The 15,254-nt window shown below is 44.7% G+C and overlaps 1 protein-coding gene across 1 annotated transcript in view; it reads right to left on the minus strand.

Moving 5' to 3' along the window:
* The window catches only part of SGIP1 (SH3GL interacting endocytic adaptor 1), a 50,681-nt gene that overhangs the window by 32,844 nt on the left and 2,583 nt on the right, over positions 1-15,254 (minus strand). Inside the window, exons 2-3 of the mRNA XM_085067390.1 lie at positions 4,511-4,574; positions 1,914-1,938 (exon numbers count right to left, since the gene is read on the minus strand). Of these exons, the coding sequence (XP_084923516.1) occupies positions 1,914-1,938; positions 4,511-4,574 (89 nt within the window). The remainder of the gene's footprint in view (positions 1-1,913; positions 1,939-4,510; positions 4,575-15,254) is intronic.

A 15,254-nucleotide genomic window follows, 5' to 3' on the forward strand; every position in this document is an offset into this window, starting at 1 on the left:
CACTCCCTGATCCAGAGCTGGATCTGAACCTCCCATTGCCCAAGGATGGAGCAACTCCTTGGAAGCTCAAGTGTGGGAAAACCTCCTCTGGCTCCTGTTCTGAGGGAATTCTGGATGTTTTTCCACAGAATTTTTGGTTTTCCCCCTCCACTCGTCCTTCACCCCATTCCCACCATGCTGGCTGACCCTGCAGGGTGTTTTCCTACCCTCTGGACCCCAATCCAGGCTGATTCCCTGTTCCCCCCAGCCCGGGGGGCTCTGCAGAGCTCAGTTCTCCTTACCCCATCCTTATTTCCTGCTTCCCTCGTGTTCTCAGCTTTGCTATTGGCAGGAGGATCATTGGGATGAGGGCTGGGCTGCTGCGAGGGCATTGTGGCAGAAAAAGGGTTAACAGATCTGCTCCTCGGCTGCTTTTTTTTGGGGTTTTCTTGCTAAATACACAAAACGGAACCACCAGGAGCTGGGGAGCAGTGATTTCTAAGGGGAGGAAGGCTCGGCTGTGGCTCCACCAGCATTAAATGTGGATTTTCCTGTGGATTCTATTCAGCAGGCAGGATTTGCCTCCTGGAAACTCCAGTGGCTGCAAAAATCCGTGTGGAAAACGGGCTGGAGGATGGAAAATGACATTAAATGCCTCCATCTCCAACTCCTCTGCCTCAAACACCTTCAGGAGCTTTGTTTTACTCCCCAAAAATCACATTTCCATGTCCTTCAGAAGCCCCACCTGAGGTCCCTCCGGCCACAGCTGGCCAGGAGAAGCTGCCCAGGGGATTTCTGCTGGCCCAGGGAGCAGTTTGGGGATGTTCCTGGATATTCCTGGAATTACTGAGGCTGGAAAATCAATCCCCATCGTGTCCCTGAGTGCCACATCCAGAGGTTCCTTGGACACCTCCAGGGGTTGGAATTCCAAACCTCCCTGAGCACCTTCTCCATGAGGAAATTCCCCATTAATTTATCATTTATTCTGATTAATCGATTATATATTTATTTCTGCTGTTATTTATTCCTGTCTGGCTGCTGAATAGAGCCCTGCCAAAGGCACTGCCTGAGCTGCAAACTGATTTTATTTCTATTTCCTAACAAGCAGCTTAAAAACACAGCGAGAGCCCAAAGCCAAGGATTTTGGGTCAGATTGGGGAAAAAAAAAAAAAAAATTATTTCTTGAAAGGAGCAGCTTGACCCCAAAATTTAGATCTTTTTAAAAGATCCCCCAGCTCTGCTCTCCTCACAAGGGGCTCAAGTTTCTTTTGAGGTGAAATCCTAAAATCTGGATTTGCTGAAGAAATAAAGCCCAGTCTGAACCCAATGGACTTTTGATATCAAACACTGAAGGAGTCCATCTATCCCCCAGCTCTAGAGGGGATATTTCTGTCTAATGCCAGGAGTAAAAGCAGCAATAATTAAAAAAAAAAAAAAAGAAAAAAAAGAAAAAAAAACTACAAAACCCAAACAAAACCACAAACATCTCCTTGTTTTCAGGTTAATATAGAAAATAAAAAATAGAGGTTGGAAACAGCTGCCCTGGCAATTTCCCCTGAACTCCTCAGCCAGCAAATCTGGCCCAAGCCAATTAGCAGGAGTGCAAACGAGGATGAGGAGCTGGGCTTTAGCAGGACACCTGCTCACTCTGCCCCTGGCGCTCCTCTGGGTGGAGATTTTTCATGGAAAACCTGGAATTTGCTGGTTTTTACATTAACTTTTCCATTTATTTTCTATATTAAACAGCAAACTGTCCCCCCAGTGAAGGGGAGGTGACACTGGGGGAACAGTTGTCTGTTTAATATAGAAAATAAATGGGAAAACCTGGAATTTGCTGGTTTTTCCATTCATTTTTCCATTTATTTTCTATATTAAACAGCAAACTGTCCCCCCAGTGCAGGGGAGGTGACACTGTGGGGACACACAATACTCACGATGCCATCCCTGTCCGGTGAGCCTCTGGAAAGGACAGAAAAAGGAGTTCTGTTAGCGCCTGAAATTCACCCAGGAAATCGTTTTACAAACGAATCCCCAGCAGCAAAAATCGCAACAGTGACACTCTCAGCAAATCCGAATTTCCCACACAAGGTCACAGATATTTCCCTCACGTTCTCGGGGGATGAATTGTAGGTTTAGCAGGAAATAAAGTGTTCCTGCTGCTGCTGGGCTGGCACAGCCCCAGCTGGCTCCTGCCCCATCCCACAGCCCTGCCTCCAGCCTTTTCCAGGAGAAAAAAAATCCTGCAGGAATCTCCAGATCTCAGTTCTGCAGCCACTTGGATTGGGAAGCTGCTGGGGATCCTCGGGGATCCTAAATCCCAGCTGCTGATGGGATTTGGGATTTAGGATTTAGGTTTGGTCACTGCAGCCCCACAGGGACACCTCAGCACTGCCAGGGATGCTGAGGGGTTTAGGGAACACAATCCCATGGAATTTGGACCTGGAATGTCCATGGAATCTGGACAGGATCCTCCACCTGCCCCATGCTCAGTTTCCTGCACTGCCAGCTCCCGTCCCACTCATGGAAATCATGGAAATCCCACTGAGAGCTGCTCAGTTTCCCAAAAAAATTACACCTTTCCTCCACCTTTTCCCACCAATCCACACCTGTGTCCCACCTCTCCAATTTTAGGCTTCACCTCCTTGCAAAAAAAATAAAAATTAAAAAAAAAAATCTCTGAAATCCTTTGGAAGGAGCAAAAATTCCCCTCTTCTTTTATGTTTTTCCTCATTGCCCAAGCCTGGCGCAGGGGATGTCACCTCCTGCTCTTATCCCAGCTGGAATTAGAGCAGGAAGATCCTTTCCCCCAGCAGAACCATCCTGGGATCACCAGCAGCTCCGGAGAGCCCAGCAAGGTGTCACCTGGTGGCCTGGCTGGGACCCTGGTGGCCTCAGGGTCTGGCAGATCCCACCATCCCTTTTCCCATCCCATCCCTTTTCCCATCCCATCCCTTCTCCCATCCCATCCCTTTTCCCATCCCATCCCTTCTCCCATCCCATCCCTTCTCCCATCGCATCCCGGCGGCCGCAGGGATTCGGAAAGCTCCCAAAGCCCTCCGGGCCGATGTCCCCGCCGTGACCCCGCCGTGCTAATCACCGCTGCCGCTAATTGCGGCGTCCTCCGGGTGGCCCTGCGGTGACCTCCCGGGATCCCTCGTGTCCCTGTCGCAGCTTCCCGATTCCCGGGAATGCCGGGATGGGAATTGCAGCGTGGGGAACAGCAGCGCCCAGCCCTGGCTGCGGAGATTTTCCGACACTGGAGGTTGGAATTCTGGAGATTCCAATCCAGAGATTTCCCAGTGCTGGAGGTTGGAATTCTGGAGATTCCAACCCAGAGGTTTTCCAGCGCTGGAGATTGGAATTCTGGGAATTCCAATCCAGAGGTTTTCCCAATGCTGGAGGTTGGAATTCTAAAGATTCCAATCCAGAGATTTTCCAGCGCTGGAGGTTGGAATTCTGGAGATTCCAACCCAGAGATTTTTCCAACACTGGAGGTTGGAATTCTGGAGATTCCAATCCAGAGATTTTCCCAATGCTGGAGGTTGGAATTCTGGAGATTCCCACACGGAGATTTTCCCACCGAGGCTCCTTTAGCCTCATTCCTGATCAGTGGTGGATGAGCTCCCAGCAGCTGGAGCTCCAGGAGGGATGTCACCAGCCCTGGGGACAGCAGGGCTGCTCATCCCTCTTTTGGGAGTGATCAGAGTGTCCCCTGCTCCGGGAGAAGCTCTGGCAATGCCACCAGTGTCACCAGGGCCAGCAGTCTGTCCCTCGGCATGGGAAACCTCCAAAGAACTCCCAGCAGGGCGTGAAATAGCTCAGGAAAACAAATCCAAGTGGGATAAACCTGGAAAACCTCCAATTTCTGCTGGCAGACACTGAACACCTGCACAGAGCTGCAGGAGGGGACTCTGCTCCCTGTCCCCTCTGTCCCCAGGACAGGACAGCTCCCTCTGTCCCCTGTCCATCCACCCCAAAGGTGGCTGAGAATCAAGGAATTGCTTAGGCTGGAAAAGCTCTGAGACCATCAAACCAACTGTCCCCAGCAGTGCCAAGGCCACCCCTGCCAATGTCCCCAAGGCCACCCTGCCCCATGTCCCCAAGTGCCACCCCTGTCCCATGTCCCCAAGGCCACCCCTGCCAATGTCCCCAAGTGCCACCCTGCCCCTCCCCAGCACAGCAGCACTTTGGGCACAGCTGGATCTGCCCAAACCCCCAGGAATCCTTTCCCTCTGCTCCCCAAAAATCCCACACAGGTGGAGAACTCCTCAGCAGCAGAAATCCCAGATTTGCTGGATGCACAAACAGCCGAAATATATTTGCTGTTCAACTCCATCCAGAGATAACAACAGCCTGGGATTCCCCAAATTCCCTCCTCCCCTGGCCCCGGCAGCAGCTCCTCCCTGGGATGGTTCAGTATTGATTTACTGGTTCAATATTGATTTCTTGGTTCAATATTGATTTACTGGTTCAATATTGATTTCTTGGTTCAATACTGATTTATTATCTGGTTTTTAGCCCATCTACTCACGTGGAATCAGTGTCCTTCTCTTTCTTGCGTATGCCAAAGGCCTTCCTGGTACGTTTTTTCAGTCCTGGGGGAGGAAAGGACAGAAATAAAGAGGCAAAATTAATATGACTCCTCAGGTAAATCCTCCCAAAGGTCTCTCCTTCCCTGGCTGGCTGCAGTCCATAAATAAGGTGGGAAAAGGGAAGAGCCAAACCAAGGGATGGCAGAATGACAGGGTTAAGGAGCTGCAGGGAGGCTGTGTGGACATTTGTTTTGTTCATTTATTTGTTCATTTCACACTTATTAACTTGATTTCAGCGTCTGTGACTGAGTTATTTCACGGTCAATATTTCCTAGTTAATATTTCCCAGTTAATATCCATTTCCCAGTAGTTAATATCCATTTAATTTCATTTCCCAGTTAATATTCCAAATATTTCTGGGTTAATTCCTCCCTCCTGTTCTGTGCTGAGCGTGGCAATGAGGGAAAACCATCCTGGATATTAAACCCCCAATTAAACCATGAGGTTTCTCCAAACTTTTCCCTCTTTTTTGCAGAATGCCAGGATGCTTTGGGCTGTCAGGGATTTTAAGGCTGATCCTGTTTCCCACTGCAGACACACCTTTGACTATCCCAGGTTTTCCAGTTGATGGGATCCATAAATTCCATAAATTCCATATATTCCATAAATTCCATATATTCCATAAATTCCATATATTCCATAAAACCAGCTGGCAGTGATGCTGAACCCCACAGGCTCATCCTGCCCCATTCCTCTGCTTTCCCAGAGGATTTGCAATAATTTAAAAAAAAAAAATCCATCCTTTCCCCATTCCCATCCCTCCAAGGCTCAGGGGAATTATCAACAACATTCCCACTCATCCCAAATCCCCAAATCCTCCTCCTCCCAACCCCGAGGGGAGCAGCAAGGGCTGAACCCCAAACTGAGCTGCTGCTGGGTCTCCTCTGAAGCAGAGCCCAACGTGGCTCAGGTCTGTCAGAAGCGTTCTGCTCGGTTATGTAAGAACTCCATCTGCTCAGGGAGGGGGGGATTGAGGGGAAAAACGGGATATTTGGGAAAAAAAATGGGATTTTTGGGAAAGGGAGAGCAGAAAGGGGTTCTGCCTGTGGAGAGAGGTGTTGGGAACCTGCAGAGCCAGGTTGAGCTGCACCTTCTGCTCCTCAGAGGGGATTTTGGGAGCTGCAGCACCACAAGATCCATCCTGGGCAGACTCAGCCTTATAAAAAAAATCATAAAATCTGTTCCAGAGAGATTCCAGCCTTCAGCCTCAGAAATTCCAAGTGGAATTCCAGAAATCCTCTAGGCTGGAGATTCCAGGCCTGCCAGAGCAGCCCCAAGGCTGAACCAACCCTGGTGTTGGTTGTTCTCACTTCAAACACAAAATACTCCAAATCCCGGGGAATTATCCACCTCATATCCCTTTTTTTCCCCATTATCCTCAAGAATCAGCACCTGAGAAACATCAATTTATTGTTGATGTTATAATTATCAATTATTTCTATATCAATTATCTATTACTATAATGATCAATTATTTAACGCCGTGAAACTTTCTGTGTTTCATTTCTTAAGAACGACCAACACCATTTTCTGCACCAAAAACTTAATTCTAGCAGAAAACCCACCCTGTTCTACCCAATCCCATCCCATCCCTCACCCTGCATTTCCAAACAGGGAGCTTCCTCTGGACCCCAAATATCAAGGGGAGTCCCAGGAGGGAGAATCACTCATTTGGGAGTATGGAAATCACAGGGAACACTCTGTGCAAGAGGAAAAATAGGATTAATCTCTTGGTGATGATTAAAGTAAAATAAAACGTTTGGAATGAATTCTATTTCCTCTGTGCACAAAGATGAATTTATCTGTGGTTATGACAGGCTGGAGACCTGTGGGGAGCAGGGAAAGAAGGAAGGAGGAGGAAGAGGAAGGGGAAGAAGAAATCAATGTTGGGTTTGAGTTTTTTGGGGAGTTTTTCAGAGCTGGATTTGGAGTTTGCTTTCCCCACCACACCCAGAGCTGCAGATTCCCAGGGAATTCCTTTGGGGAGACCAGGGATGTGGAGAGCCTGGAGGGAAAACAACCTTCCCTCTGCTCAGCCAGAGGTGACCCAGAGCTCCTGGAACCCCCAGCTGCACCCAGAGGGAAAAAAAAAAAAAAGACAAAAAAATAAAATAATTTTAAAAATCACACAGAAAATTCAGTTTTCAGGCAGGGTGAACCACACTGAGCCCTAAATCAACCCCCAGAGTTCCCTGTCTGCACAAGGCAGCCCAGGAGATTCCCTGCTCTGACACAGCCTGGACACCAGCAGGGACATTTGGGCACAAAAATGGGCATTTTTGGTCCTTTGCAAACCCCAAACCCTCAACTCCTGCAGAAACCCCAAATCCCACTGCCCACCTTGCCCCAGCCACTGCTGCTTGTAATTTTCTCAATTTTTTCAGTAGAATTCAGTCAATAAACCTTCCTAACATTCTGAAGTTTCTCCATGCCAACCCCAGAGCAGCTCAGCTCTGCAGGAGAACCTGAGCTCTGCCAGCACAGCATTAATATTGCAAACTCCCTCCTTTCCAAGCCTAATCCCAGATCTCGTTCCAGGGAGGATCTCCTGGGCCAGCAGCACAGAGAGGCTCTGGATCCCTGGGTCATTCCCTTGGAAATCCTAAAAAATCCTATAAAATCCTATAAAAATATAGAACATCCCTTTTTCCTCCTTTTTTCCCCATCTCACTATGCCAGAGCAGGGCATTGTTGGTATTTTCCTGTGGATCTCAGGAGAGAAAATCCATGGAAATAAAATCCATGGAAATAATAAAATCCATGGAAATAATAAAATCCACGGAAATAAAATCCACGGAAATAAAAGTGAGGAACGATTGTGGGGTTGCTGGGCTGCTGGGCTTGGGTATCTTTAAAAAAATCAAAATCAAAGCAGAAAAATTTGGTCCTTCTCAGGAATTTCAGTGGAAAGGGACTGAGGTTTAATCCAGACACCTTCCCAGGAATGGGAATGTGGTGATCCCAAATCCCAATTCCCCAAACCCAGGCTCTGGTGACCCTGAAGGGTTTGGATTCACATCAATTCTTTCTCCAAACTCCACCAAATTCCAGCTGCAGGAGGGGAAGGAATCCCAGGAATTCTGTGTCCTCCTGTCCCAGAGCACTTCCATCCCCACATTCCCAGGCTTTTCCCAAATCTCCCCTCAGGCTGCACCTCCTTCCCTTTGCCATCTTCCCAAAGATTCCCTGCAGGAATTTTAGGGTCTGGGAATGCCACAGACCTGCTCTCCCTATTAATAATTATAATAGTTATATTACTATTAATAATTATTTAATAATTATATTAATATTATATATTATATATAATTATATTAATAATTATATAATATAATATAATATAATAGATAATATATAATAATATAATAGATAATATATAACATAATATATATAATATATTATATTATATATTCTATAATATATATAATATAATATAATATAACATAATATATAATTCAATTAATAATTACTATTAATAATTATAATTATTAATTGACTCTAATAACATGATGCACCTTTAATGATTTCTCCAAATCGAACTGTATATATTATATATGATTTTATAGATTTATTTGATATATCTGTGAGGTTGTTTGAACTCCTCGCTGCACCCAAAGCAGGCTGTGGAACCTTCCTGCTCCACCTCACCCCAGAATTCCCATGGAAACGGAAAACACACGAGTTAATTGGGAATCATGGAATGATTTGGGTTGGAAAAGATCAAATCCAACCATCCCCAGCACTGCCCAGGCCACCAATGCCCCATGTCCCCAAATGCCACATCCACAGGGGTCTGAAATCCCTCCAGGGATGGAGATTCCAGAGCTGGACAGCCCTTTCCATGGAGAAACATTCCCCAAAAATCCAACCTAAACCTTTAAATCCATAACCCCAAACCACGGGAATTATTGCTATTCCATAGGAAACGCCCAGAGTGAGACCCAAACCCAAACCAGAGCTCAGGATTGGGGCAGCAGGGAAATTAGCCCTAAAATACATCAATTCTCGGGGATTGGGGGAATTTTTGGGGAATTTTTGGGGGGGAAATTATTATTACTTTTGGAAATTATTACTTTTTGGGAAATTATTACTCTTGGGGGGAATTATTATCATTTTTTGGGGGAAATTACTATTATTTTGGGGGAAATTATTATTATTTTGGAAATTATTATTATTTTTGGGGGGGAAATTATTATTATTTTTTGGGGGGGAAATTATTATTATTTTTTGGGGGGGAAATTATTATTATTTTTTGGGGGGGAAATTATTATTATTTTTTGGGGGGGAATTCCCAATCCCACATCAGAACCCCAAACAGGGGAGATGTTTGTGGGAAACAACAGCAATTCCAAAAGGAATTCTGAAAATCTCCAGAATAAAACCACCAATTTTGGGGTTGTGGGATGTAAAGAACTGTTAAAAATCACCCAAATCCTCACCTGGCTGTGACACTAAAACAGCTTTAAATCAATTTTTAATTTTTTTTTTTAAATTTTTTTAAACAGCCCCAAAATCTCCAGCTCCAGGGAAAAAATCCTACCAATTTTGGGGTTGTGGAACATAAAGATTTGCTTAAAATCACTTGAATCTTCACCTGGGTGTGACACTAAAAGAGCTTTAATTTTTTTTTTATTAATTTTTTTTTTTTAAAGTTTTTAACCAGCCCCAAAATCTCCAACTCTGGGGAAAAAAACACCAATTTTGGGGTTGTGGGACATAAAAAATTGTTTAAAATCACCTAAACCCTCACCTGACTGTGACACTAAAGCAGCTTTAAATCAATTTTTTAAATTTTTTTTTTTTTAAACAGCCCCAGAATCTCCAAATCCAGGGGGAAAAAACCCACCAATTTTGGGGTTGTGGGACATAAAAATTTGTTAAAAATCACCTAAATCCTCGCCTGGGTTTGACACTAAAACAGCTTTAAGTGATCTCCAAAATCTCCAGCTCCAGGGAAAAAAACCTACCAATTTTGGGGTTGTGGGACGTAAAGATTTGTTTAAAATCACTTGAATCTTCACCTGGGTGTGACACTAAAACACCTCTAAATCAATTTTTTTTAAATTTAAAAAAAAAAAAAAAATTAAACAGTCCCAAAATCTCCAACTTCAGGAAAAAAACCACCAATTTTGGGGTTTTGGGACATAAAAATTTGTTTTAAATCACCTAAACCCTCACCTGGCTGTGACACTAAAACAGCTTTAAATAAATTTTTTTAATTTTTTTTTTTTTAAACAGCCCCAGAATCTCCAAATCCAGGGGAAAAAAAACCACCAATTTTGGGGTTGTGGGACTTAAAGATTTGTTAAAAATCACCTAAATCCTCACCTAGGTGTGACACTAAAACAGCTTTACATCAATTTCTTTTTTAAATTTTTTTAAACAGCCCCAAAATCTCCAACTTCAGGGAAAAAAACCACCAATTTTGGGGTTGTGGGACATAAAAATTTGTTAAAAATCACCTAAACCCTCGCCTGGGTTTGACACTAAAACAACATAAAGTGACCCCAAAAATCTCCAGCTCTGGGAATAAAAACTGAAATTAAAAAAATAACTTAAAAAAACACTTAAAACCAAATGAGAAATGGAAAAATAAATGATTTTTCGAGGCTCTGAGCAGCTGGAGCCTCTGCCAGCCCCGATCCTCTTTCATTCCCCAAAACCCTTCGGGAGTTCCCGAGGAGCAGCAGGTTTGGGTTCTGGCAGAGAGCTGAGCTGCTCAGTGGCTGGCAGAGCAAACAGAGACACACTGCCCGGAAGCGCCGAAAATACGGGGAAAAACGGCTAAAAACCCAAGGAAAACCCGCCAAGAACCTGCTGAAAACCCGCCAAAAAAACAACCAAAAATCCGCTAAAAACACACCTAAAAAACGGCTAAAAACCTGCTAAAAACCCGCCAAAAACACAACCAAAAATCCGCTAAAAACACACCCAAAAACCAGCTAAAAACCCACCCAAAACCAGCTAAAATCCCACCCAAAAACCCACCCAAAAACCAGCCAAAAACCCACCCAAAAGCCAGCCAAAAACACACCTAAAAACCGGCTAAAAACCTGCTAAAATCCCGCTAAAAGCCCACCAAAAAAACAGCCAAAAACCCACCCAAAAACCAGCTAAAAACCAGCTAAAAACCCACCCAAAAACCAGCTAAAAACCCGCCAAAACCACAACCAAAACCCGCCAAACACCTGCTAAAAACCCACCAAAAAACCTATTTAAAATCCGCCAAAAACCTGCCAAAAACCCGCTAAAAGCCCACCCAAAAACCAGCCAAAAACCCACCCAAAAACCAGCTAAAAACCCGCCAAGAACACACCCAAAAACCCGCCAAACACCTGCTAAAAACCCACCAAAAAACCCATTTAAAATCCGCCAAAAACCAGCTAAAAACCAGCCAAAAACCCACCCAAAAACCAGCCAAAAACCCACCCAAAAACCAGCCAAAAACCCACCCAAAAACCAGCCAAAAACCCACCCAAAAACCAGCTAAAAACCAGCTAAAAACCCACCCAAAAAACAGCTAAAAACCTGCTAAAATCCCGCTAAAAGCCCACCAAAAAAACAGCTAAAAACCCACCCAAAAACCAGCTAAAAACACACCTAAAAACCCGCTAAAAACACACCTAAAAACCCGCTAAAAACCCGCCAAGAACACACCCAAAAACCCGCCAAACACCTGCTAAAAATCCGCTAAAAAACCTGCTAAAAATCCGCTAAAAACCCGCTAAAAGCCCACCCAAAAACCAGCTAAAAACCCACCCAAAAACCTGCTAAAAACCCGCCAAGAACACACCCAAAAACCCGCCAAACACCTGCTAAAAACCCACCAAAAAACCTATTTAAAATCCGCCAAAAACCTGCCAAAAACCCGCTAAAAGCCCACCCAAAAACACACCCAAAAACACACCCAAAAATCCGCTAAAAAACCTGCTAAAATCCCGCCAAAAATCCCACCAAAACCTCGCTAAAAACCCGCAAAAAACCCTGCTTAAAAACCAGCCAAAAATCCCACCAAAAACCAGCCAAAAAACCTGTTTAAAACCCTCTAAAAACGCACTCCAAAACACACCTAAAAACCCTCTAAAAGCTAGCTTAAAAACCCACCAAAAACCCGTTTAAAACACACTGAAAAACTAGCTAAAACCCTGCTAAACGCCCGCCAAAATCCCATTTAAAACCCGTTAAAAACCTGCTTTAAAACCCGCCAAAAACCTGCCAAAAACCCATTTAAAACCCGCTAAACACACGCCAAAAATCCCACCAAAAACTCGCTAAAAACCCATTTAAAACCTGCTAAAAACCCGCTTAAAAACCCGCTAAAAGCCCACCAAAAACCCATTTTAAACCCACCAAAAAATCACCCAAAACCCCACCAAAAACCCATTAAAAAACCTGCCAAAACCCGCCAAAATCCCACCTAAAATCCTATTAAATACCCGCTAAAAACCCACCTAAAAAACCGCTAAAAACCCCACTAAAAGCCCACCTAAAAATCACCCAAAAACCCATTAAGAAACCCGCCAAAATCCCACCTAAAATCCTATTAAATACCCACTAAAAAGCCGCCGAAAAACCCACCCAAAACCCTCCAAAAATCCACTAAAAATCCCACTAAAAACCACCTGCAATGTAGGCCGGATTTGGGGTTTTCCTACCAAATTTGAAAAAATATTCAATAAAAAAAATCAAAATAATCCCAGGCATGGATTGGGATTATAGAAATGATTTTTTTTAATTGGCTGAATCGGGAAAAATGGGAATGAGGAAATTCTGAGCAGCAGCAATTCCCGAGGCAGATGGATTTTGGGTGACAATGGGATTTTTTTGGTGACAGGATTTGGGGTGACAGGTCTGGAACATCCCAAATCTTCCAGGTCACTGCTCTGGGGAGGAGCTCTGCTTTCCTTCCCTTCCTTCCTTCCCCTTTTCTCCTCTCCAATCCCAATTTCGGGTTGGGATTCCCATGGAGTGAAAAACTGGAAATCCTATTTTACACCTCCGCGGGTTCAACGGCAGCATTTCGGGCAGGATTTCCACCCAAATCCCCATTTTTCCACCAAAATCCCCATTTTTCCACCCAAAAAAAAATCAAATATCCCCATCAGTTTTCCCCCAAAATCCCCATCATCAGTTTTCCCCCAAAATCCCCATCATCAGTTTTCCCCCAAAATCCCCATCATCAGTTTTCCCCCAAAATCCCCATCATCAGTTTTCCCCCAAAATCCCCATCATCAGTTTTCCCCCAAAATCCCCATCTATTTTTCCACCTTTACCGGATCCAACCCCGCCAAGGCTGGAGGTGAACACCACCTGACTTCACCCGAAATTTTTGTTTTTCCTACAACCCCTGAGAGATGAGTAAGGCCAGTGAATCACCCGGGAACTTCCTGCCTTGGCTTGGAAACCCAAATTCCTGAGTTTGGGCACCAATTCCAGGCGCCCAAGGGCACGTTGGAAACTGGGGTTCACTCCAAGGAGGAGTTTTGCAGAATTTTTTTTAGGTTTTGCCATTTTTTTTTAGGTTTTGCCAAGTTTTCTACCTTTTTCACCCCAAAAAAATCCCCATTTGGGTTTGGCTGCCACCACCACACCCCATTGAGTGGTTTAGGCTTCACCCATTTCATATTCAAACCACATTTGGTCTAAATTCTCACCACATCAGCACAATTTGGGGTTGATCTGGTAGGAATGAACCCCAAATCCAACCATTTCCCCAATTCCCAAGGTTGAAGGGTTGGAATGCCTGGAAAAATCCATTTTTTGTGGGATTTTCCCCCGTTCTAGACTAGAGGTTGCTGGACAAATTCAGCCTGGGGATGAATTCTGGGATGAATTCTTGGGAATTCACCACCATTCCAGGCTGGACACAGATTTGGAAACCCCAAATCCCAGAGCTCCAGAGCTTTTTCCCACTTCTCTTCCAAGATTTTCACTTCCAAGGCTTCATTCCCCCAAACTTCCTCCTTGACAGTTCAAAACCCAAAAATATCTCAAAATTCTTTATGGACATCTTGGGATGGTTTTGCCACCCATAATGGCAGCAGACCTGCTGGTGGCTTTCTCAGCTGAAAATCCAAAATTTTCCTCCTCAAACCCAAACTCTCTTCCCAAATTTTCCTCCTCAAACCCAAAACCTTCTCCAAATTTTCCTCCTTAAACCCAAACCCTTCCCAAATTTTCTTTCTCAAACCCAAAACCTTCTCCAAATTTTCCTCCTTAAACCCAAACCCTTCCCAAATTTTCTTTCTCCAACCCAAAACTCCTCCAAATTTCCCTACCAGGTCATTTCCTTGCTGACTCCTGCAGACAACCCTGAGCACACTCAAACATAATTTACTGAAACAAAGCCACCAATAAATAAAAATCACCAATAAAATATCACCAATAAAGCCAATTTTCTTGCCCAATCAGCCAAAAAAGGATTTTTGGCTGTGCCATCGATGCCTCTGAGCCCAAAACCCCAAAACCAGAGACCACCAAAGCTAAAAGATGATGCAAAAAAAGGGTTTTTTTCCCAGTTTGGATGTGACTAGAGAATCCCAGAGTGGTTGGGGTTGGGAGGAACCTTGAATTCCATCTCAGTTCCTCACCCTGGGACACCTCCTGCTATCCCAGGCTGGACAGAACATTCCTGAGTGACCAAACTGCCCAGTTTGGGGCAAAAATCCTGGAGAAGGGAGTTGGAGACATTCCCACTCTGGGAAGGCACAGGGATCCCCTCTGGAAAAGAGGGAATGACCTTTTCCCAACAACCCAGAGCCTCTCCCATCAGCCACGCCACCATCTCCTCTTCCCAACACCCCAGAGCTCCTGCCTGAGCAGAATTCCCAAATTTAACGAGGTCTCCCCACGCCCTGGAGAGGAAATCCCAAAGGAGACAAACCCGTTCCGTTCCAGGATGTTCACCTGGGCTGTTCCCGAGGGTTTGGCACTCCAGGGAACAGCCAAACCCTCCCTGTCCCTACAGCCACTCCTGGTGGGATCTCTGGGGGTTTGATCCTGATGCCTGATGGGTTTTTTTGTCCTTTTTCCATTATGCTTTTACACTCTTTTTATATATCCTTTTACCCTTCCCCATTCCTGTACTTTTTACTCCCTGTATCTCAACCCCATCACCCTTGCCTTGCTCAGAATCCTTTGGGGAAGACAAAGCAATCCCCACAACCTCAAAAGCACGAGGCACCAACCTTGAACAGATTCCCCACCACTGAGATGGTTTTTTTGTAAACTAAGTAGTAATCTTTTTTTTTTTTTTTTGGGGGGGGGCGGATTTTAATAAGGGGGCAATTATTAAAATTGTTATTAAATAATTTGTTAATTATTAAAAAATTAACAAATTATTCATTTGTTAGGCTTCTCATCGGAGAATTTTAGATAAGTGTGCTAATCTAGGGGGTCCATAAATTGTATATGGGGGATATTGTTGGGGCTTGAGTCGTTGTGGTGCACCTGGAATCCTATTAAACCAAGGTGATACCCTTTTCCTACCCTGTGTGTCTGTGTCTCAAAGTTTTATCAGCATTTTAGGCATCAATCCCAATCCCAACACCTCCTCCCCACCTGGCTGGGAGGAGCCAAGAGCAGCAAATCCATCCTCAGCACGGATAAATGGGAATGGGAATGTTCCTGCATCCCAGCCAGGCATGGAGGAGAAGGAATATAGGAATATCCACCTTTGGAGTTCTCC

Source organism: Lichenostomus cassidix, chromosome 8 (genome assembly GCF_008360975.1).
Source record: "Lichenostomus cassidix isolate B80296 chromosome 8, HeHo_3.0, whole genome shotgun sequence".
NCBI lineage: Eukaryota > Metazoa > Chordata > Aves > Passeriformes > Meliphagidae > Lichenostomus > Lichenostomus cassidix.